At 41.6% G+C, this 16,419-nt stretch overlaps 1 protein-coding gene across 23 annotated transcripts in view; it reads right to left on the reverse strand.

Moving 5' to 3' along the window:
- Magi1 (membrane associated guanylate kinase, WW and PDZ domain containing 1) overlaps window positions 1-16,419 on the reverse strand; it is a 602,777-nt gene that overhangs the window by 106,156 nt on the left and 480,202 nt on the right. For all 23 annotated transcript variants that reach the window (XM_050160299.1, XM_050160295.1, XM_050160291.1 and 20 more), the window contains 2 exons: window positions 12,574-12,780; window positions 3,433-3,634 (listed from right to left, as the gene is read on the reverse strand). In XM_050160299.1, the coding sequence (XP_050016256.1) occupies window positions 3,433-3,634; window positions 12,574-12,780 (409 nt within the window). The remainder of the gene's footprint in view (window positions 1-3,432; window positions 3,635-12,573; window positions 12,781-16,419) is intronic.

Raw genomic sequence — 16,419 nt, forward strand, 5'->3', positions numbered from 1 at the left:
AAAAAAAACCAAAAAAAAAAAAAAATCAAAAAAAAAAAACCCAAAAAAAAAAATTCTTCTTAACTTAAAATAGTTCAGCTTTCCCCAAAACTGTAAAACCAATCTAATATTTTAGAATTTTCCAAATCTAGAGGCTGTAGAGGAAGGGGTACCCTCATCCATTGCTGGTGGGAATGCAATCTTGTGCAACCACTTTGGAAATCAGTGTTTAGGTTTCTCAGGAAATTCGGGATCAACCTACCCATGGACCCAAATCTGTAAAACACACACACATTCAATTTAGTGCTAATTTAACTTGCTATTCAATGCAAGATACTCTACGTTCTTTTCAGAAAGAAAACACCGTTGAAAGTTGAGTTCTGTATGTGTTATGTGTGTAAAATTTAGGCTAACATATAAATGGCACGTACGAATGTTTATATGTATAGGTTTTTGTCTTTTTCTCAAGTGCTGGCAATCAAATCTAGTCTTAATACACAGAAGGCAGGAGCTCCACCATCAAAGAACATCTCCAGTCAAGTGGGGTATACCGTCAATACCCACTGAACTAACACCCGGAAAGCCGGTGTCATACTTGCCAGAATCACGTTTTGGTATTAGGGCAATGAAACTGTCCTCCTAAAAATTATGTTAACTGACAAACATGGACAGAGTATATATTCGAGGTACCTATAGTTTGGGGGGTTTAGCACTTCATTTACTGTTAGTATACTGAACTTTCTTTTCTAAAATCTATCAATTCAGTCCTTGGCAAAATTACAGGTTGATTCTTTTCCGTGAATGTGCGTTTCATACATTATTTGATATTGGGAACACCTCTAGTGTATTTTCCTGTGCTAGGCACAATTCTTGCTGATGGACATAATTTTGAAGGCAGTATGTTATAAAATCTAACTATGAAAGTCTGAACTTAAAGGTGATATCCAATCTTCCTTTAGCAATGCTGAAATTCATCTGCAGTAACTGTGAGGGAGGACTGTGGTACTAGCAGGAGCAGAGCTGCCCAATGCCATCGCCTCAAGCACTGCACATGCTGCTCCCTCCAGCCCCAGGACTAGGTAGGTCCGACATATTGTATCCATTGAAGGGGTTCAAAGAGGATGCGAGGTGCCCAGGCCACACAGCTGGGAAGTGGACAAAACAAAGTGCTGACTACTGTGCTGCCCCCATTACTATGTTTAATAGGCATCTGAACAGGCAAGGGCCAAGGGTATCTTCACCCTCTGGTTGGACAACACCAGAGCCTCATAAACTTCTTTCCAGGCGGGTTTGTAAGGTGACTGTTCTGAGCCCCTAGTTTTCTTCCTCATGCCCATGTGCTGAGGATAACTGCACTTTTATTTCCTTTCTCTAGTAATAAAATACATGGTGTATGCCAAGTTTCAAATGTGTACTATGGTTAGAAAACAAGCCCCTCACTCAGATGCATGCACGTGTTTTACAGGAGGTGCTCCAGATATTCTTCTGCAATGCCTGTCTTTGCTGGCTCACTTAACAGTAGGTCATTTATGTGAGAATAATACATTTATCTATATATTTGTTTGTGTATTGGGAATACAGTTAAAGCATTCTACTAATGCTTTAACAGAACAATTAATTGGTTCCCAATCCATCTATGATCCATAAAAAGTGGCGCACATCACCGACAGCAGATTCGAAACACTGCATTCAAACATGTGCCTCCATTGTTGGGGAGCCAGCAGATTTTTGGGTTTTCAGTTACAGGAATTATATTAGATTTTTCCCTTTATTTCTGCTAATGCTACTTGTTTAAAATTTTAGTCATAATCCTTTCCATCTATATTTTCTCAAATCCTGATTCACCTATATTGTACCACGCAATAAAATTAGCATGTATCCATCCACACACCTAAACATTAGGTGGAGAGCTTCAAAAATTATAACAGAAAGTCTTAAACTTTGAGTTAGGAAATGATTTCTTCCTACCACAGAAAAGGCACACTCCACAAAGAAAAAAAAACCAGATAAGTCGAACTAAAAGCTCCTTGACTTTGAAAAGCAATGAAAAGTCACACTTAAAAGAAATCACAATTACACATAAGAAAAATCAATAAATTATGTCAGAATATTAAAGAAGCCTGAAAACTCGGTAGTAAAAAAACTGAAACCAGTTAAGAAAAATGTCAAGTAGTTACCATTTTAATGGGAAAATAGAATGGTTATTTATTATAATTATAGAAAAAGGATTCAGTTGTTTAACCCCTTAAAGAAATTGTAGAACTTATTCTTTCTAAATGCTCTCACACCGAATAGTTAAGACTCATACAGATATACAAAGAACTCAAGAAACTGGTCATCAAAACAACAAATGATCCAATCAAAAAAATGGAGTACAGACCTAAACAGAGAACTCTCAACAGAGGAATCTAAAATAGCTAAAAGACACTTAAGGACATGTTCAACATCCTTAGTCATCAGAGAAATGCAAATCAAAACAACTCTGAGATTCCATCTTACACCTGTAAGAATGGCCAAGATCAAAAACACTGATGACAACTTATGCTGGAAAGATTGTGGGGTAAAGGAAACACTTCTGCATTGCTGGTGGGAATACAGCCCCTTTGGACGTCAGTGTGGCGATTTCTCAGAACATTAGGAAACAACCTTCCTCGAGACTCTGTAATACCACTTTTGGGTATATACCCAAAGGATGCTCAATTGTGCCACAAGGTCATGTGCTCAACTACGTTCATAGCAGTTTTGTTTGTCATAGGCAGAACCTGGAAACAACCTAAATGCCCCTCGACCAAAGAATGGATGAGAAAAATGTGGTACATTTACACAATGGAATACTACACAGCAGAAAAAATGACAACATCTTGAATTCTACAGGAAAATGGATGGAGCTAGAAAATATCATTTTGAGTGAGGCAACCCAGACACAGAAAGACAATTATCACATGTACTCACTCATTGATGGTTTTTAAACATAAAGCAAAGAAAGCCAGCCTACAAACCACAAACCCAGAGAACTTAGACAACAATGAGGACACTAAGGGAGACCTACATAGATATAATCTACATAGAAAGTAGAAAAAGACAATATCTCCTGAGTAAATTGGGAGCATGGGGACCTTGGAAGAAGGTTGAAAGGCAGGGGAGAAGCAAGGAGGGGAGCAGAGAAAAATGTAGAGCTCAATAAAAATCAATAAAAATAAAATTAATGTCACAGGAAATATAAATAAGTACAAGGGAAATACATAAATATCTTTGAGATATACAACATGGAATAAAAATATTATGAAATAAAAAAGACTGATATGGATGAAAACTTTTCACATGAAGCTTGTATAATCAGAATAACACTGCTGTGTGCTCAGTTCTCTCAGGCTTAGCTGATATCCAGAGCAAGAGAGCGGGAGGAAGACAGCAAGAAGGGTATTTTCAGGTAGAGAAAAAGGTATACTTTACTCTATAAAATAGACTTCTCCATTTTCGGTATAGGCCATCTCCCAGTTTTCAGGTAGAGGACCTAAATTATCCTCTGCAGAAAGAGGTAGGTACTGAGGGAACTTCTGAGAAGGGTCCGTGATGGGAGCAGCGAGGATGCTACGATTCACAGGCGGGAGCGTTGCTTCTTGGAGAGTGTGTTCGTCCTGGTCTCCAGAATCGGCTGCTCCAAGCAGGCACAAGGGAGAGAGAAAAAAAAAAACAAGCACAAAGCTGTTTAACAACACGCTGCAAGCCTGGGGAATACATGACAAATACAACTACATTCTTCCCCCACTCATTTCTGTTCCTATATTTTATCAACAAATATTAATTATGCATAATAATGGCTTTCATTATGTCATTTTCACACAGGTATACAATAGGTTTGGATCATATTAACCCATTACCCTCTCATATTCCCCTTACTCACTGATTCCTTTGCTCTTCACACTTAGCCCTCCTCCTACTTTATATCCCAAACTTTTAGTGACCCTTGAGTTTTTCATCAGCATGTTTACAAAAACTTGTATGTTTTGCCCATAGCAATACCAATGAAAATGCCTCTACCTCCTCTAATCAACCGTTAGCGAGTGTAAAGCATTACGGAGTACGTGGCCTCATGAACCGCTTCCTTTCATGGCAGCCTGCTGCCGGGTCCAATCTTACAGACATCTTGAGAAGGTCATCACAGCTGCTATGGATTCAAGAGTGCAACAGTGACGTCATGTCCAGAAGTTAGGGTTCCACCCCACTCACCACCTTTTTTTGGCTCTTATAAATTCATGCATCCCTTCATCTGCAATGCTCCCTAAACCTTGGTGAGGGTGTCACAGATGTCTCATTTATAGCTAGAGATTTAACAATTATTTAATTTCTGTTTTGTATATCCTTGATGAATACAGTTGCAAAACTTCTCAATAAAATACGTGCAGACCAAATTCAAGAACCCATCAAAAAAAATTTTCATCATGATCAAGTTGGCTTCTTTCCAGAGATGGTTCAGGGACGGTTCAATCAGTAACTGTAATATGTCACATAGATAAGACTCAAAGACAAAAATCACTTGATCATTTCAAGAGAAGAAAAAGATGCCCAAATCGAGCACCTGTCGTCTTAAAAGAACTTACTTTTCCCAGTTCTGGCTATCAACTCTGGCTTCTATTTCACTTGGGTAAACAGAAAGGATCAAAATGACGAGGACGGCCAGGGATATAGCTGAGTAGTAGAGTATATGCTTGGCACATGCCAGGCCTGGGCCTCAATCTCTAGAAGAAAAGGAACCACCCACCAAAACAAACAAGCAAACCAACAAAAAGCACAGCAAAAGTTATTTTGAAAAGAAACAAGAGAACAATTACCTTGAAGATAGCAAAGAAGAAACCAATTTATCAACTTAAATCCTAAGGATTCTGTACCAAAATCTCAAACTGATCTGGGATCTCATTCCATCAAATTTATTAGGTTTCATGATTCAGAAGAGGGGGAAAATATCAAATGAACTCAGTGGCATTTTTGTAGATTTTTGTAGAAGTTATTAGAAGACTTTTGATAGATGGTGTGGGAGGTCCTTCTGTCTATGTGCTGCTTTTATTGGTGAATGAATAAAGAAGCTGCCTTGGCCTGTGATAGGGCAGAGTAGAGCTAGGCAGGTGTGGGTTGGTAGGAGCTAAACTGAATGCTGGGAAAAAGAAGGCAGAGTTGCCAGAAGCCATGGAGCCTCCAGAGGAAAAAGACTCAAGCGGCCAGCGGAACCTTGTCAGTAAGCCACAGCCAAGTGGCGATACACAGATTTATAGAAATGGGTTAACCAAAGATATAAGAGCTAGATACCAATACACTTAAGTGACTGACCAAGCAGTGATTTAAATAATATAGTTTCTGTGTGGTTATTCATGGTTTGCACAGCCAGAATGAACAAGTGGCCTCCTACTACAGATAGATGCTGGCAAAGATAAAATACTGTCAAATTAAGCTAAAAAGAATATAAAAGTTTAGAATATTAAGACAGCTATGGCAGTGAGTCAGAACTGAGACTCCTTTGGGAAGCTAAAGAGACTGTTCCTGTGAAAACCAAGACAGTTACCCCAGAACAGCATCATGTGGGCGGGCTGATCTGACTTGGATCTTAGATGAAGGCTCTCAGTGAATATGTCTCCTTGCCTCCGTATTAACCAAAAACATCAAGGATGATGTCATCAAAACAGCCATAAACAGCACTGTTGATATCCCTGCTGACTTTTCATAGAGGAGGATGATATTAAATGTCAATCTCCATGGGGCTTCAAAACATACTAATCAAGATATAGTCTTTTTCTGTCTCTCATAGTCACTCCCCTGTAGACACTTCTGAGCGAAAGCAGAGTAAGGGATAAAACACCGGTTCCCAGGCTGTCTGATGCACAGCTAGTGAGCTCAACACACGAGGAGACTCTCCAAAGGCTGGATGGCACAATTCTAAGCCCACAGGATGAGCAGTTCTACCACAGCCTAGCACCACTGACTCGGCCATCTGTAGGACTTCCTGGCCAACAACTCTCCTCTCTCAATTTGGTGCCATCATTAAGGCTCCTGTCTGGAGGCCATTCTGTGTCGGGGTGGTCCAGATAGAAACAGACACAAACCCATTCGTGGTTCCAAGTCACACTCTTGGGTTTAGGAATAGTCTATCATTTTTGCTCTTTCCATTGGTTCAGGAACAGGTACATGTTGCAAGACTAAGCAATGGAGGTCACGGGTCTCAGTCCCATTTCTGTTGCTGTGATAGAACACCAAGACCAAAGGCAGTTTGGAGAGGAAACGAATTATTTCAGCTTACAGTTGTATTCTACCCATGGAGAGAAGTTAAGGCCAGAAACTCAAGGCTGGAAGCTGGAGACAGGAACTGAAGCAGAGGCCATAGAAGAGTGCTGCTTGGCCAGGCAGTGGTGGAGCAACCTTTAATCCCAGCAATTGGGAGGCAGAGACAGGCGGATCTCTGTGAGTTCGAGACCAGCCTGGTCTGCAAGAGCTAGTTCCAGGACAGGCTCCAAAGCTTCAGAGAAATCTTGTCTTGAAAAGTGCTGGTTACTTCCCATGGCTTATTCAGCCTCTTTTCTTCTACTACCCAGGATCACTTGCCTTGGGGTGGCCATGACCCCCAAAGAGTTGGGCCCTCCCACATCTATCATTAACAAAGGAAATTCACTACACACACCTACAAGCAAACCTTACAGAGGCATTTCCTCAACTGAGAGTCACTCTTCTTAAATGACCCCAAATGGTGAATGACGCCAGGGCAGTCAGAGAGCCTGGAGGACCCAGGGGTCCAGGATTAGGAGGCAGTGGCAGTTTCTGTCGAAAACTCAGCAGCGGTTTTAGGAGCCAGTGTCATGGATGAGTTCATGGCCTTTGTCCAGGCCATGGGGCTCATGAAGGCAAAGCTAATGACAAGGAGTGGAGAGATCCCCATCACCTGGGCTCCCAGACTAAGGACATGAAGATCAAGTCCCTGGAGATCTACCTGTTATCTCTGCCCACTAAGGAATCTGGGATTACTGATTTTTGTCCCTGGTTCATCCCTAAAGGATGAGGTTTTAAAGATCATGTCACTGCAGAAGCAGACTTGGGCTGTTCACTGGACCAGGTTCAAGGCTTTTCTCACTATTGAGACCACAATGGTCATGGTGGTCTTGCTTTTAAGTGCTCCATGGAAGTAGCCACTGCCATCAGCAGGGCCATTATCTTGACCAAGCTTTCCATTGTCCCTGAGCGGAGAGGCTACTTGGGGGAATAAGATTGACAAGCTTCACACAGCTCTATGCAGTTACAGGTCGCTGTGGCTCTGTGTTGGTGCGTCTCATCCCTACCCCCAGAGGCACTGGCATGGTCTCTGCTCCTGTGCTCAAGAAGCTACTGATGATGGCTGGTATTGATGACTGCTAGGGACCACACTGCCACCCTGTGCAACTTTGCAAAGGTCATCTTTGATGCCATCTCTAAGACCTACAGCTACCTAACCCTGACTTCTGGAAAAAGACTATGTTCACCAAGTCTCCTCATCAGCAATTCACTGGTTATCTTGTGAAAACCCACACCAGAGTCTCTCTCTGTTCAAAGTACCCAGGCTCCAGCTGTGACCACCCCATAAGGTTCTTATGCAAGAAAAATAAAGTGAAGTCTGTTTCAAAAAGTTTACTGTTGTAGACTATTAGCTGAAGATGTGTTCATTTGTTTATTCTGTGGAATATTTATTTAATGATGCAAAGATTGCTGCATTCTTTTATGTTGTATTTGTTTAACTCTGGGAAGCTGTGTTACTTTGCCTGTCTAAAATACCTGATTGATCTAACAAAGAACTGAACAGCCGACAGCAAGATAGGAGAAAGGATAGGCAGGGCAGGCAGGCTGAGAGCATAAATAGGAGGAGAAAATGGAAGAGGCCTAAAAGGAGGAGGAGGCCTCCAGGGGCCAGCTACCCAGCTACATAGCAAGTCATGGATTAAGAAGTAAAGAAAGGTATATAGGATAAAGAAAAAAGCCCAGAGGCAAAAGATAAATGGGAAAATATTGGATAAGAAAAGCTTGCTAGAAACAAGCCAAGCTAAGGCCGGGCATTCATAAGTAAGAATAAGCCACCGTGTGATTATTTGGGAGTGGGGAGGGGGAGGGGAGGTAAAGGACCAAAGAGTGAAGAGTAAAGAAAAACAACAGCAACAGTTTACAATGGATATCAAAGAGACAGATTCACAGATATCTAGAAAAACAGAAGGGGGATCACACAAAAACAAAAGGACCATCTCAAAATTACTAACAGATAGCAATATGGAGTGAGAAAGATGCAGAATGATTCTAGAGAAGTCAACGCACACTTCGGACAATCCTCTGGACATTTCACTTCTCATGTGGCCAAGAAACCCCCAGACCCACCTCTTACTACATGCCTACTCCTTGCTGCAAAAAAAAAAAAAAGGATTGAAGTTCAAAAAAAAAAAGTTTTGATTTTTTGGGGGGAGGTACAGGGTTTCTTTGTGTAGACTGGCTGTCCTGGAGCTCACTCTGTAGACCAGGCTATCTTGAACTCAGAGATCAGCCTGCCTCTGTCTCACGAGTCCTGGGATGGACTAAAGGCATGTGCCTCTACTGCCCAGCTTAAAGGGACTTCTTTAAACATCACATTGAGGAAGACCCAGCTCATACAAGAACTGTGTTTTCAGATTGTGGCAATATTTTGTTTGTGTTCTAACAAATAAAGCTTGCCTGAAGATCAGAGAGCATAGCTAAACCACTAGCGGCTAGGCAGTGGCGGCACACACCTTTAATCCCAGCACTTGGGAGGCAGAGGCAGAGGGATCACTGAATTCACGGCCACCCTGTGCTACACGAGTTGAATCTGCCTAAGAGAGAAACAATGCTCACACAAAGGTGATCCCAGCACTTGGGATCACAAGCCTTTAACCCCAGAACTAGGGAGGTGGAGACAGAGGTAGCATGGCTGGGTAGAGAGAGGATCAGATGCAATTTGAGGAGCAGTCTGAGGTAGCAGTCGGAGCAGTGGTCAGTTTGAGGATGCTGTCTGAGGACAGAATCACCCCTTTGGTCTGAGCGTTGGTAGAGGTAAGAACTCTGGTGACTGGTCATTCTGCTCCTCTGCTTTCACCCCTGGTAACTGACTCCAAGTTTTTATTATTAACAACAATTAGAATTCGTGCTACATCAAACAGTTCTCTAAAGAATGGTTAAGGTAGCATGGGGATTGTTTAAAGTCTTAATTTTATGTGGGTGTTTATTCCCAACTGGGATTTGACCTCAGCTTCTCAATCTTGAGCAGCAAACGCTCTTACTCACTGATTCATTTCTCTAGTCCCCCAAATGGCTCTTTAACATTTTTGGTTGTCTAAATAGCATGTACTGTGGCCGACAGTATAATTCTACCACCATTAAGTACATATAAGAAGAATCTGTCTTTAGTGGCTCCCCTTAGCTTTGTAATTCAGGGGTCATTTGTAGAAGACCGTCCCACTACCTAGTGTTCAACGGTCAGTCCTTTGGTTAGTATCTGCTCATTGCTGAGTGTCTGTTGTCAGCTCATAAAGACGGCACAAGCTATGTCCCTCGGGGTACATGTGGCCATTATTTCCCTGTTGTCCTGCTATGGACAATGAATGTTACACAGGCATGATTATGGGGTATAACTTCTTCAAATGATCCAAGCAAGGGACTGCAATATCAGGTTATATTTAAACATCCTGGTGAGTATCATTTTTAATGGACACATAGTACTTCTACATTGGATATGAATGTCATAGCTTTAGCAAAGCCAGTCTAAAACAGAGCTAAGACCCCATTTAGCCACTGCTGTTCAAGGAACTGCTAGCTCAGAGCAGCTGGTGGATTGCAACTTAAAGAGGTATACAGTGCAAAATGCTTTGAACAACTCCTTTTACACATATATCACAGGGCTGTTAATTATTGGAAAGTACCAGTTTGAGTTAGTACATGGCAGAGCATTAATGTTGTGAACTAGTAATTCATTCAACATATTCCTTGCATGCTGACGTTACCCTATCACACAGGCACATCAAGCTACCCTACCCTTCTTTGTTTCCCCTCTCCTTTTCCCTTCTACTTTCTTTCTTCACCCCAGCTCACCCCCATCCCCAGATGCAGTGCCTGGAACCAGACCCAAAACGTACACACTGGGCATGTGCTGTACCACTGATTTATCCTTCCAGCACATGCCTCCCCTTTGTGGTATAAGCTACCTGCCTTCTTGGCATTAAGGTGGGAACTTAAAGAGCGCAGTTGGTGATCATTTGGCTTCCTGCTTTATGTATAAACTTATGATGAGACGTTTTACCAATGATGATCTGGGAACAGATGCTATACTTAGATGCTAGGATTTCAACTGGGGATGATAAAGAAATCAGATTTTCTGAGACCTGGCTTCTACCAATAAAAATGTATGGCATTTAAAAACAGGAAACCCACCAATAACTGAAGCTACTATCATAAATTTGGTCTTACTTTCTACCAAGAAGCCTCCTTAACATGTATGTAGAAGACAGGTAAAGGAACATGAGCCCCTAGGCTCCTGGGAACAAATCCTAGAGACCACTTCTGGAGCCAACTCTAGGGATCTACTCTCAGGGAATACTATGTAGTCTACTAAAGCCTATTCCTGGGCCTACTCTTGGGGTCTATTCCTGGGGTCAACTCCTGAGGTTTATTCTTGAGAACTTATCTTTGGGAACCACTTCTGGGACCCACTCCAGATGACAACTCCAGGGATCTGCTCTTAGGGAATACTCCTGTGGTCTACCAAAGACCACCCCTGGGGTCTACTTAAGGAGACTACTCCTAAGGTCTTCTCCTTGTGTCTACTCAGGGCATCCACACCTCAGGACCACCCCTGGGGTCTACTTGAGGAGACTACTCCTATGGTCTTCTCTGGGCATCCACGCCTCGGGACCACTCCTGGCGTCTGCTCCCTGTGCTGGCAGAGCTGCTTCACTGAGTCTGGTCTGCTAGATGTTCTTTGAGGACCTCCTCTTTGCTGTGAGTTAGATCATGATTTGCTATTCTTATCCACTGATCTACAAAGATATTAAAGTATTCCGTGTTTTTTAAAAGAAATGGTAACACTTGTGCATGATCTGTTTTCATTTTGGAGAAGACCACAATAAACACACAAAATATTCCCAGGGAATGAAATCAGTGGATTTTAATAAAAGTAGGCATAAGAATGGCAAATATCTTCTAGACACTGCAACTAAAGGTCAGTCACTGTCTATTCCACTCTAAATGAAAAAAATAGAAATTTTCATAGAGTCAAATTCTTAGAGAAAGTTAGAAGTACTCTAATACAGCCATTTTACACACAAATGACGCTACGCATATTGTCTGTAAAGGAAAATCACCACAAGCCAAGCCTAAGTACTCCTTCTCTACCCAGTATTTCTTGCAAAAAACACTGAGCTATACTATTGTTGATAATAAAGTTATCAAAACTTTTTATAGCCATCTCTTAGGATTCTGAACTTAATATCTGAGAAAACCTCTGGGAAGTACAAAAGGCCATATATGGTGTCTAACTATAATAACCTTTCCCCGAATATCCTATTAGAGTTTGACTGCGTCGAGAGGGAGGCATAAGTCTGACCAATCTTTCCACTCACTGTGGCTGGGTCTAACTAGATAATGACAGTACAGAGAGAAAAGGATCTAATATGCTGAAAATGGATAAACCATCCATAGCTACAACTCTGAGACAGTAAAGGGGAATAAAATACAGGCAAAATGGAGGAAACAGGATGAGCTTGTAAGTCACATAACAATCAGCAACTCCATATACGCTATAGGCCGTGCGTGTGCATTGTGGTACAAATTTGAACAGTATAGCCATATACATATATAGTTTTACATTTTAAGCCATTGCATGCAGATCAAACCCCATACTGTGAAAAATACGCTCACTAACTGAAAATATGCACCCAAGCCTCTGGGTCTTCTATTGCCCAGAGGCCTTGTCCTTCACCACCCTTTCATAATATTTATTTCTCAGGAACCCATGCTCTGTCATGCAGCATGCACATGCATTATAGAACCTTACAATATTTATTTTCCCATTGTTCCCCCTGGAGGATATACAGGGAAAGTTGTACAAGTTAACTGAAGACCTGATCTGGCTCCATTAGAACTTTACTTAGGTGAGAAGAGGAGGCTCTGGAAGCTCACCAGCATCGCCTCAATGACAGTAACCTCATAAAACAAATTTTTATGTTTCAATTCATACTAAGCAACCATGATCATGTCTCACGATCTGCCCCGCTATAATAATAAATAAAAATAATCAAGCAATGAAGTAAAGACGTTTTTAAACATATTGTAGTATTTTGAAGAGAAAGAAACCAGTTCGAAATAGCAGATATTTATTCCTAATGCATTAAAGATGGTTTGGGTGAAGTTCAAAGATTCTCAGGAGCAAGCATGGTACGTAGACCAAGGAAATGACCACCTGTCACCCGGCACCCCGTGGTCAGAGTCTGACTCTTGACAACCCCGAACACTGGCTGGAATCTTTCTGTAAAGGCTCCAGTCACCACTTTGTCACATCCATTCAGAGGGAACACAGTTTCTTCTTACCTGTAAAGCTACTGTTCATTTCAGGAACATCGTCCTCCTCCTCATTCTCCGTGTGGACTATTCCAGCATTTTGCATATCATTGTAGGACTTTGTTCGCTTCGGGGTCGACTGCTTGGAGCCAGACTGAAGGCTGTGCAAGGCATCCGTCGTGATCACTTTCCCACTGACTGGCTGGCTGGGAGGTTTGGGTGTCCCATAATAGTTTCCTAGGTGATGGAGAGACACATTTGCATGTTTCAAAATGAATACTTTTTTTTTTCCCGGCCCCAAGAATTCACATCCAAATCTCTTAGAGCATTAAAACATGAAGCTGGAAAAGCCAGAGCAAGCTGCATTTCATGTCTAGAATGGGTTATCAAAGACATCGTTTCTAGCTAGCTAGTTATGGGGTTGCAGTAGGGAAAGGAAAGCCACATGGTTTCGATGCAAAGAAGCGAGGACAAAAACAAAAGTGGCTGTGCTGAATGGGGGCGCTTCACTGTCATGACATTTGAATTTCAATTGGTCATCTTACATAGGCAAGCACATACGGCTGAATCAGATCAAGAGTGAGTCTCACAGAAGACAAAATGCTTTACTGCCAAGATCCTCCCAGGCCTCAAAGGTCGAGGTCTCCGTCTCTCTCCAAGAGGGAACCAGGGCACTTTGTAAAAGGAGGGCAGTGAGCACCACGTGGCACCTCTTAAACTGAATGGCAAGGCTGACTATAGGGGTTATGCCAGGTAGGAACAAACCCTTGCCAAGTTCCAACAGAAAACTGTTTCACTGGTGCCCCCTGGGGGAAAACACTCTTCAGGCGATGGTTTTCCCTTGCTTCTAACCATCTTCAATTCCCCGTGTTTGGTATGGGCCCCACTATCCTCTGCTATGTGAATGAATGATACATGAAGTGGATGCTTTTTTTTCCTTTTGAGACAGGGTTTCTCTGTGTAACAGCCCTGGCTATCCTGGAACTCGCTTTGTAGATCAGGCTGGTCTCAAACTCAGAGAGATCCTCTTGCCTCTACCTCCTGAGTGCTGGGATCAAAGGCGTGCACTACTACTGCCCAACAAAATGGATACTTTAATTTGTATAAACGTGTATTTGATTTTCATTTGTATGTTTGCTCATATGTCCATACACATGTATGGAGTATACTTTTATACATGGGTGCATGTACCATGTACAACTCACATCTTAGGTGTCATTCCTTACATACCATCTACCTTTATCTCTGAGGCAGGGTCACTCCTGGCTTGAAGTTTGCTGAGTCAGCTAGGCTAGCTGACCAGTGAGGCCCTATCCACCTATCTCCTCCTCCCCAGCACCAAGATTATAAGCACACACTGTTACAGCCTATTCTGTTATGTGGGTCCTGAGACTAAACTCAGGTCTTTATACTTACACGACAAACCTATGTGCCCAGCCCCAGATATGTCTATTTTAAATTTTATTTAATTACTAAATTCTAACTATTAAATTCAATTAACTTTCAAAATGAGAAACAATGCTTTTAAAAAAGGTTTGTTTTTTAACTTTAATCTTTGTAAGAGAGAGTTAATCAAGTGCTCTCTTTGACAGCACTTATACTAACATTGGAATAATACAGAGAAGATATGACATAAAGCCGAAATTTACGTAAGCAATATGAAGATGGCTTAATGATAAGGCCAGCTGACATGGCAATGTGGATGGGAGGTTTCCTGAAGCCCTGCCTCTAGATAGAGAGCCACAGTCAATCAATGGCCGCTGAAGAAGGGAGAACTGGTTTCCTTCAGCCCCAAGTGGTCAGCCCTAAATACGTACACATATGAAAAACACCCAAGGGCCTTAGCAGTTTGTATGTATATTTCTGTAACAAGAACAACTGCAGAAGTCATGAGTTTGAGAGAGAGCAGGAGTCATGGGAGGAGTCTAAGGAAGCTGTGGGGTGTAAACACTGTAAATAAAGTACTGATGCACGAAATCCTCAGAAACTTCAAAAAATAAAAACAAATGGTTAAAAATTTAAATAAGGTGGGTTGGTGGTGCCATACACCTTGACTTCAGCCTGGTCTATAAATCGAGTTCCAGGACAACCAGAGTTGCTACACAGAGAAACCCTGTCTCAAAAGTCAAAAATAAAATAAAATAAAACAAAGATACCCCCCCCAAATTTAAATAAAAAAGAAAACAGTGAGTGGACGAAATAATGACAGTAGTGATAATTTTCTCCTATAGATTTATGTTTCAATACAAGTGATTTTGATATTGTCCTAAATGAGACTTTAAGAGGCGTGTTCCAATGTGAAAAAAAATTCTTGAATACTTTATGACTAATCTAGACTTGGAAAACGTATTTGATAACCAGTACAGTGGGTGCTCGTAGGGTAGGTGCCTGGACAAAGAGTGTGCTTCTACCAGGTTCTCGCTTCTAACTATCATTACTTTTCTATTTTCTTTTAAGAGATACCTGCTTTCCTGTAGTGTGGTTTGGGTTCATGTAGCCCAGGCGGGCTGGTCTGCTGCCTCTGCTTCCTGGGGCCTGCACTGCCACTGTTTTTATGCCTGCTGGGATCCCACCCAGAGTTCCAAGAACACTAGCCAACTCTCCAGCAACTGAGCTATTTCTCTGGCCCTACAATTAATTTTTTTTTTAAAGAAAGAAAGGTTTAACACTAATGCAATATTTTTAGAAGAAACTCTTTAAACAAATTCTCAAATCTTTTGTGTATGAGTGTATGTGTGTATCTACAAGCATCTGCTGTGCTTGCTTGTGTGGGTGCCTGTGAAAGCCAGAAGAGAGCATAGGAGGCCCAGGACCTGGAGTTATGGATGGTTGTGATCTGCCCAATGGGGATTCTAGGAACCAAATTCTGCTCGTCTGGAAGAGCAACAAGCATTCTCAATAAGTGAGTCATCTCTCTGAACCTAATATTTGTTTCCTTAAATTGTGTTTTGAATCAATAACTTTATGAGCACACACAAAATTATTTTCTTTTGAGAGGGATGTAATAATCCAAGCCACCAATAAACTGTGAACATATAGTTAAAAAAAACACAGGGGCAGTGCGAGGAGCCACTGCTCAGAGCACTTGATGTTCCGACAGAGGACTTGGGCTCAGTTCCTAGCACCCATTTGGTGGCTCACAACCATCTGAACCTTCAGTTCGAGGGAATCTGACATCTGCTTCTGACATCTGTGAGCACAGGCATGCATGTGGTACACATTAGTACAGGTAGGCAAAACAATCATACACATAAATAAAATAAATAACCTTAAAAAAAAACGAAGGGGTAAAGGGCACCATATTTAATCTCTGCAGACCCCAGTTGGCAGTTTCCAATAAGCTCTCACCTGAGGCCTTGGTTAAGACTTAAGTTCTCACACAGGAAGTAATCTGTTGGTCTCTTATAAAGAAAAATCTTTCATATTCTCAACTTAGAGGCCAAGAAGTTGGGAGGAAAAACTTGAAGACATCGCATAGTGTTGTGAGGGGCTAACCCTCCCACAAGGAAAAGCTAGCAATATGCAACAAAGAACACACATTCATCTTTCATCTCTACAAGGTCATGAGACCACCCCATGCTCTCTTTAAAGGTGTGCCTAGACCAAATACCACAACTTTTTCACTGAGGAGTGTTTGTGAGGCTTAGGAAATTAAGACTGTTGGCTTAAAAAGAAACTTCCACCATAAACAAACAAACAAACAAACAAACAAACAGAGATAATATACTGCTGAATTTAATTTCAATTCCTCTCCATTACTAATATACCAAAAGACCACATCATTTTAGAATTAGATGTTGAATGAAGGTAGATATCTACAAGTTAGAACCCACTGAAAAAGGGAGATAAAGGATGGGACCTTGCCGTCTTCATTTC

Source organism: Alexandromys fortis, unplaced genomic scaffold, assembly GCF_014885135.2.
Source record: "Alexandromys fortis isolate MF-2015 unplaced genomic scaffold, M_Fortis_MF-2015_v1.1 scaffold_111, whole genome shotgun sequence".
Lineage (NCBI taxonomy): Eukaryota > Metazoa > Chordata > Mammalia > Rodentia > Cricetidae > Alexandromys > Alexandromys fortis.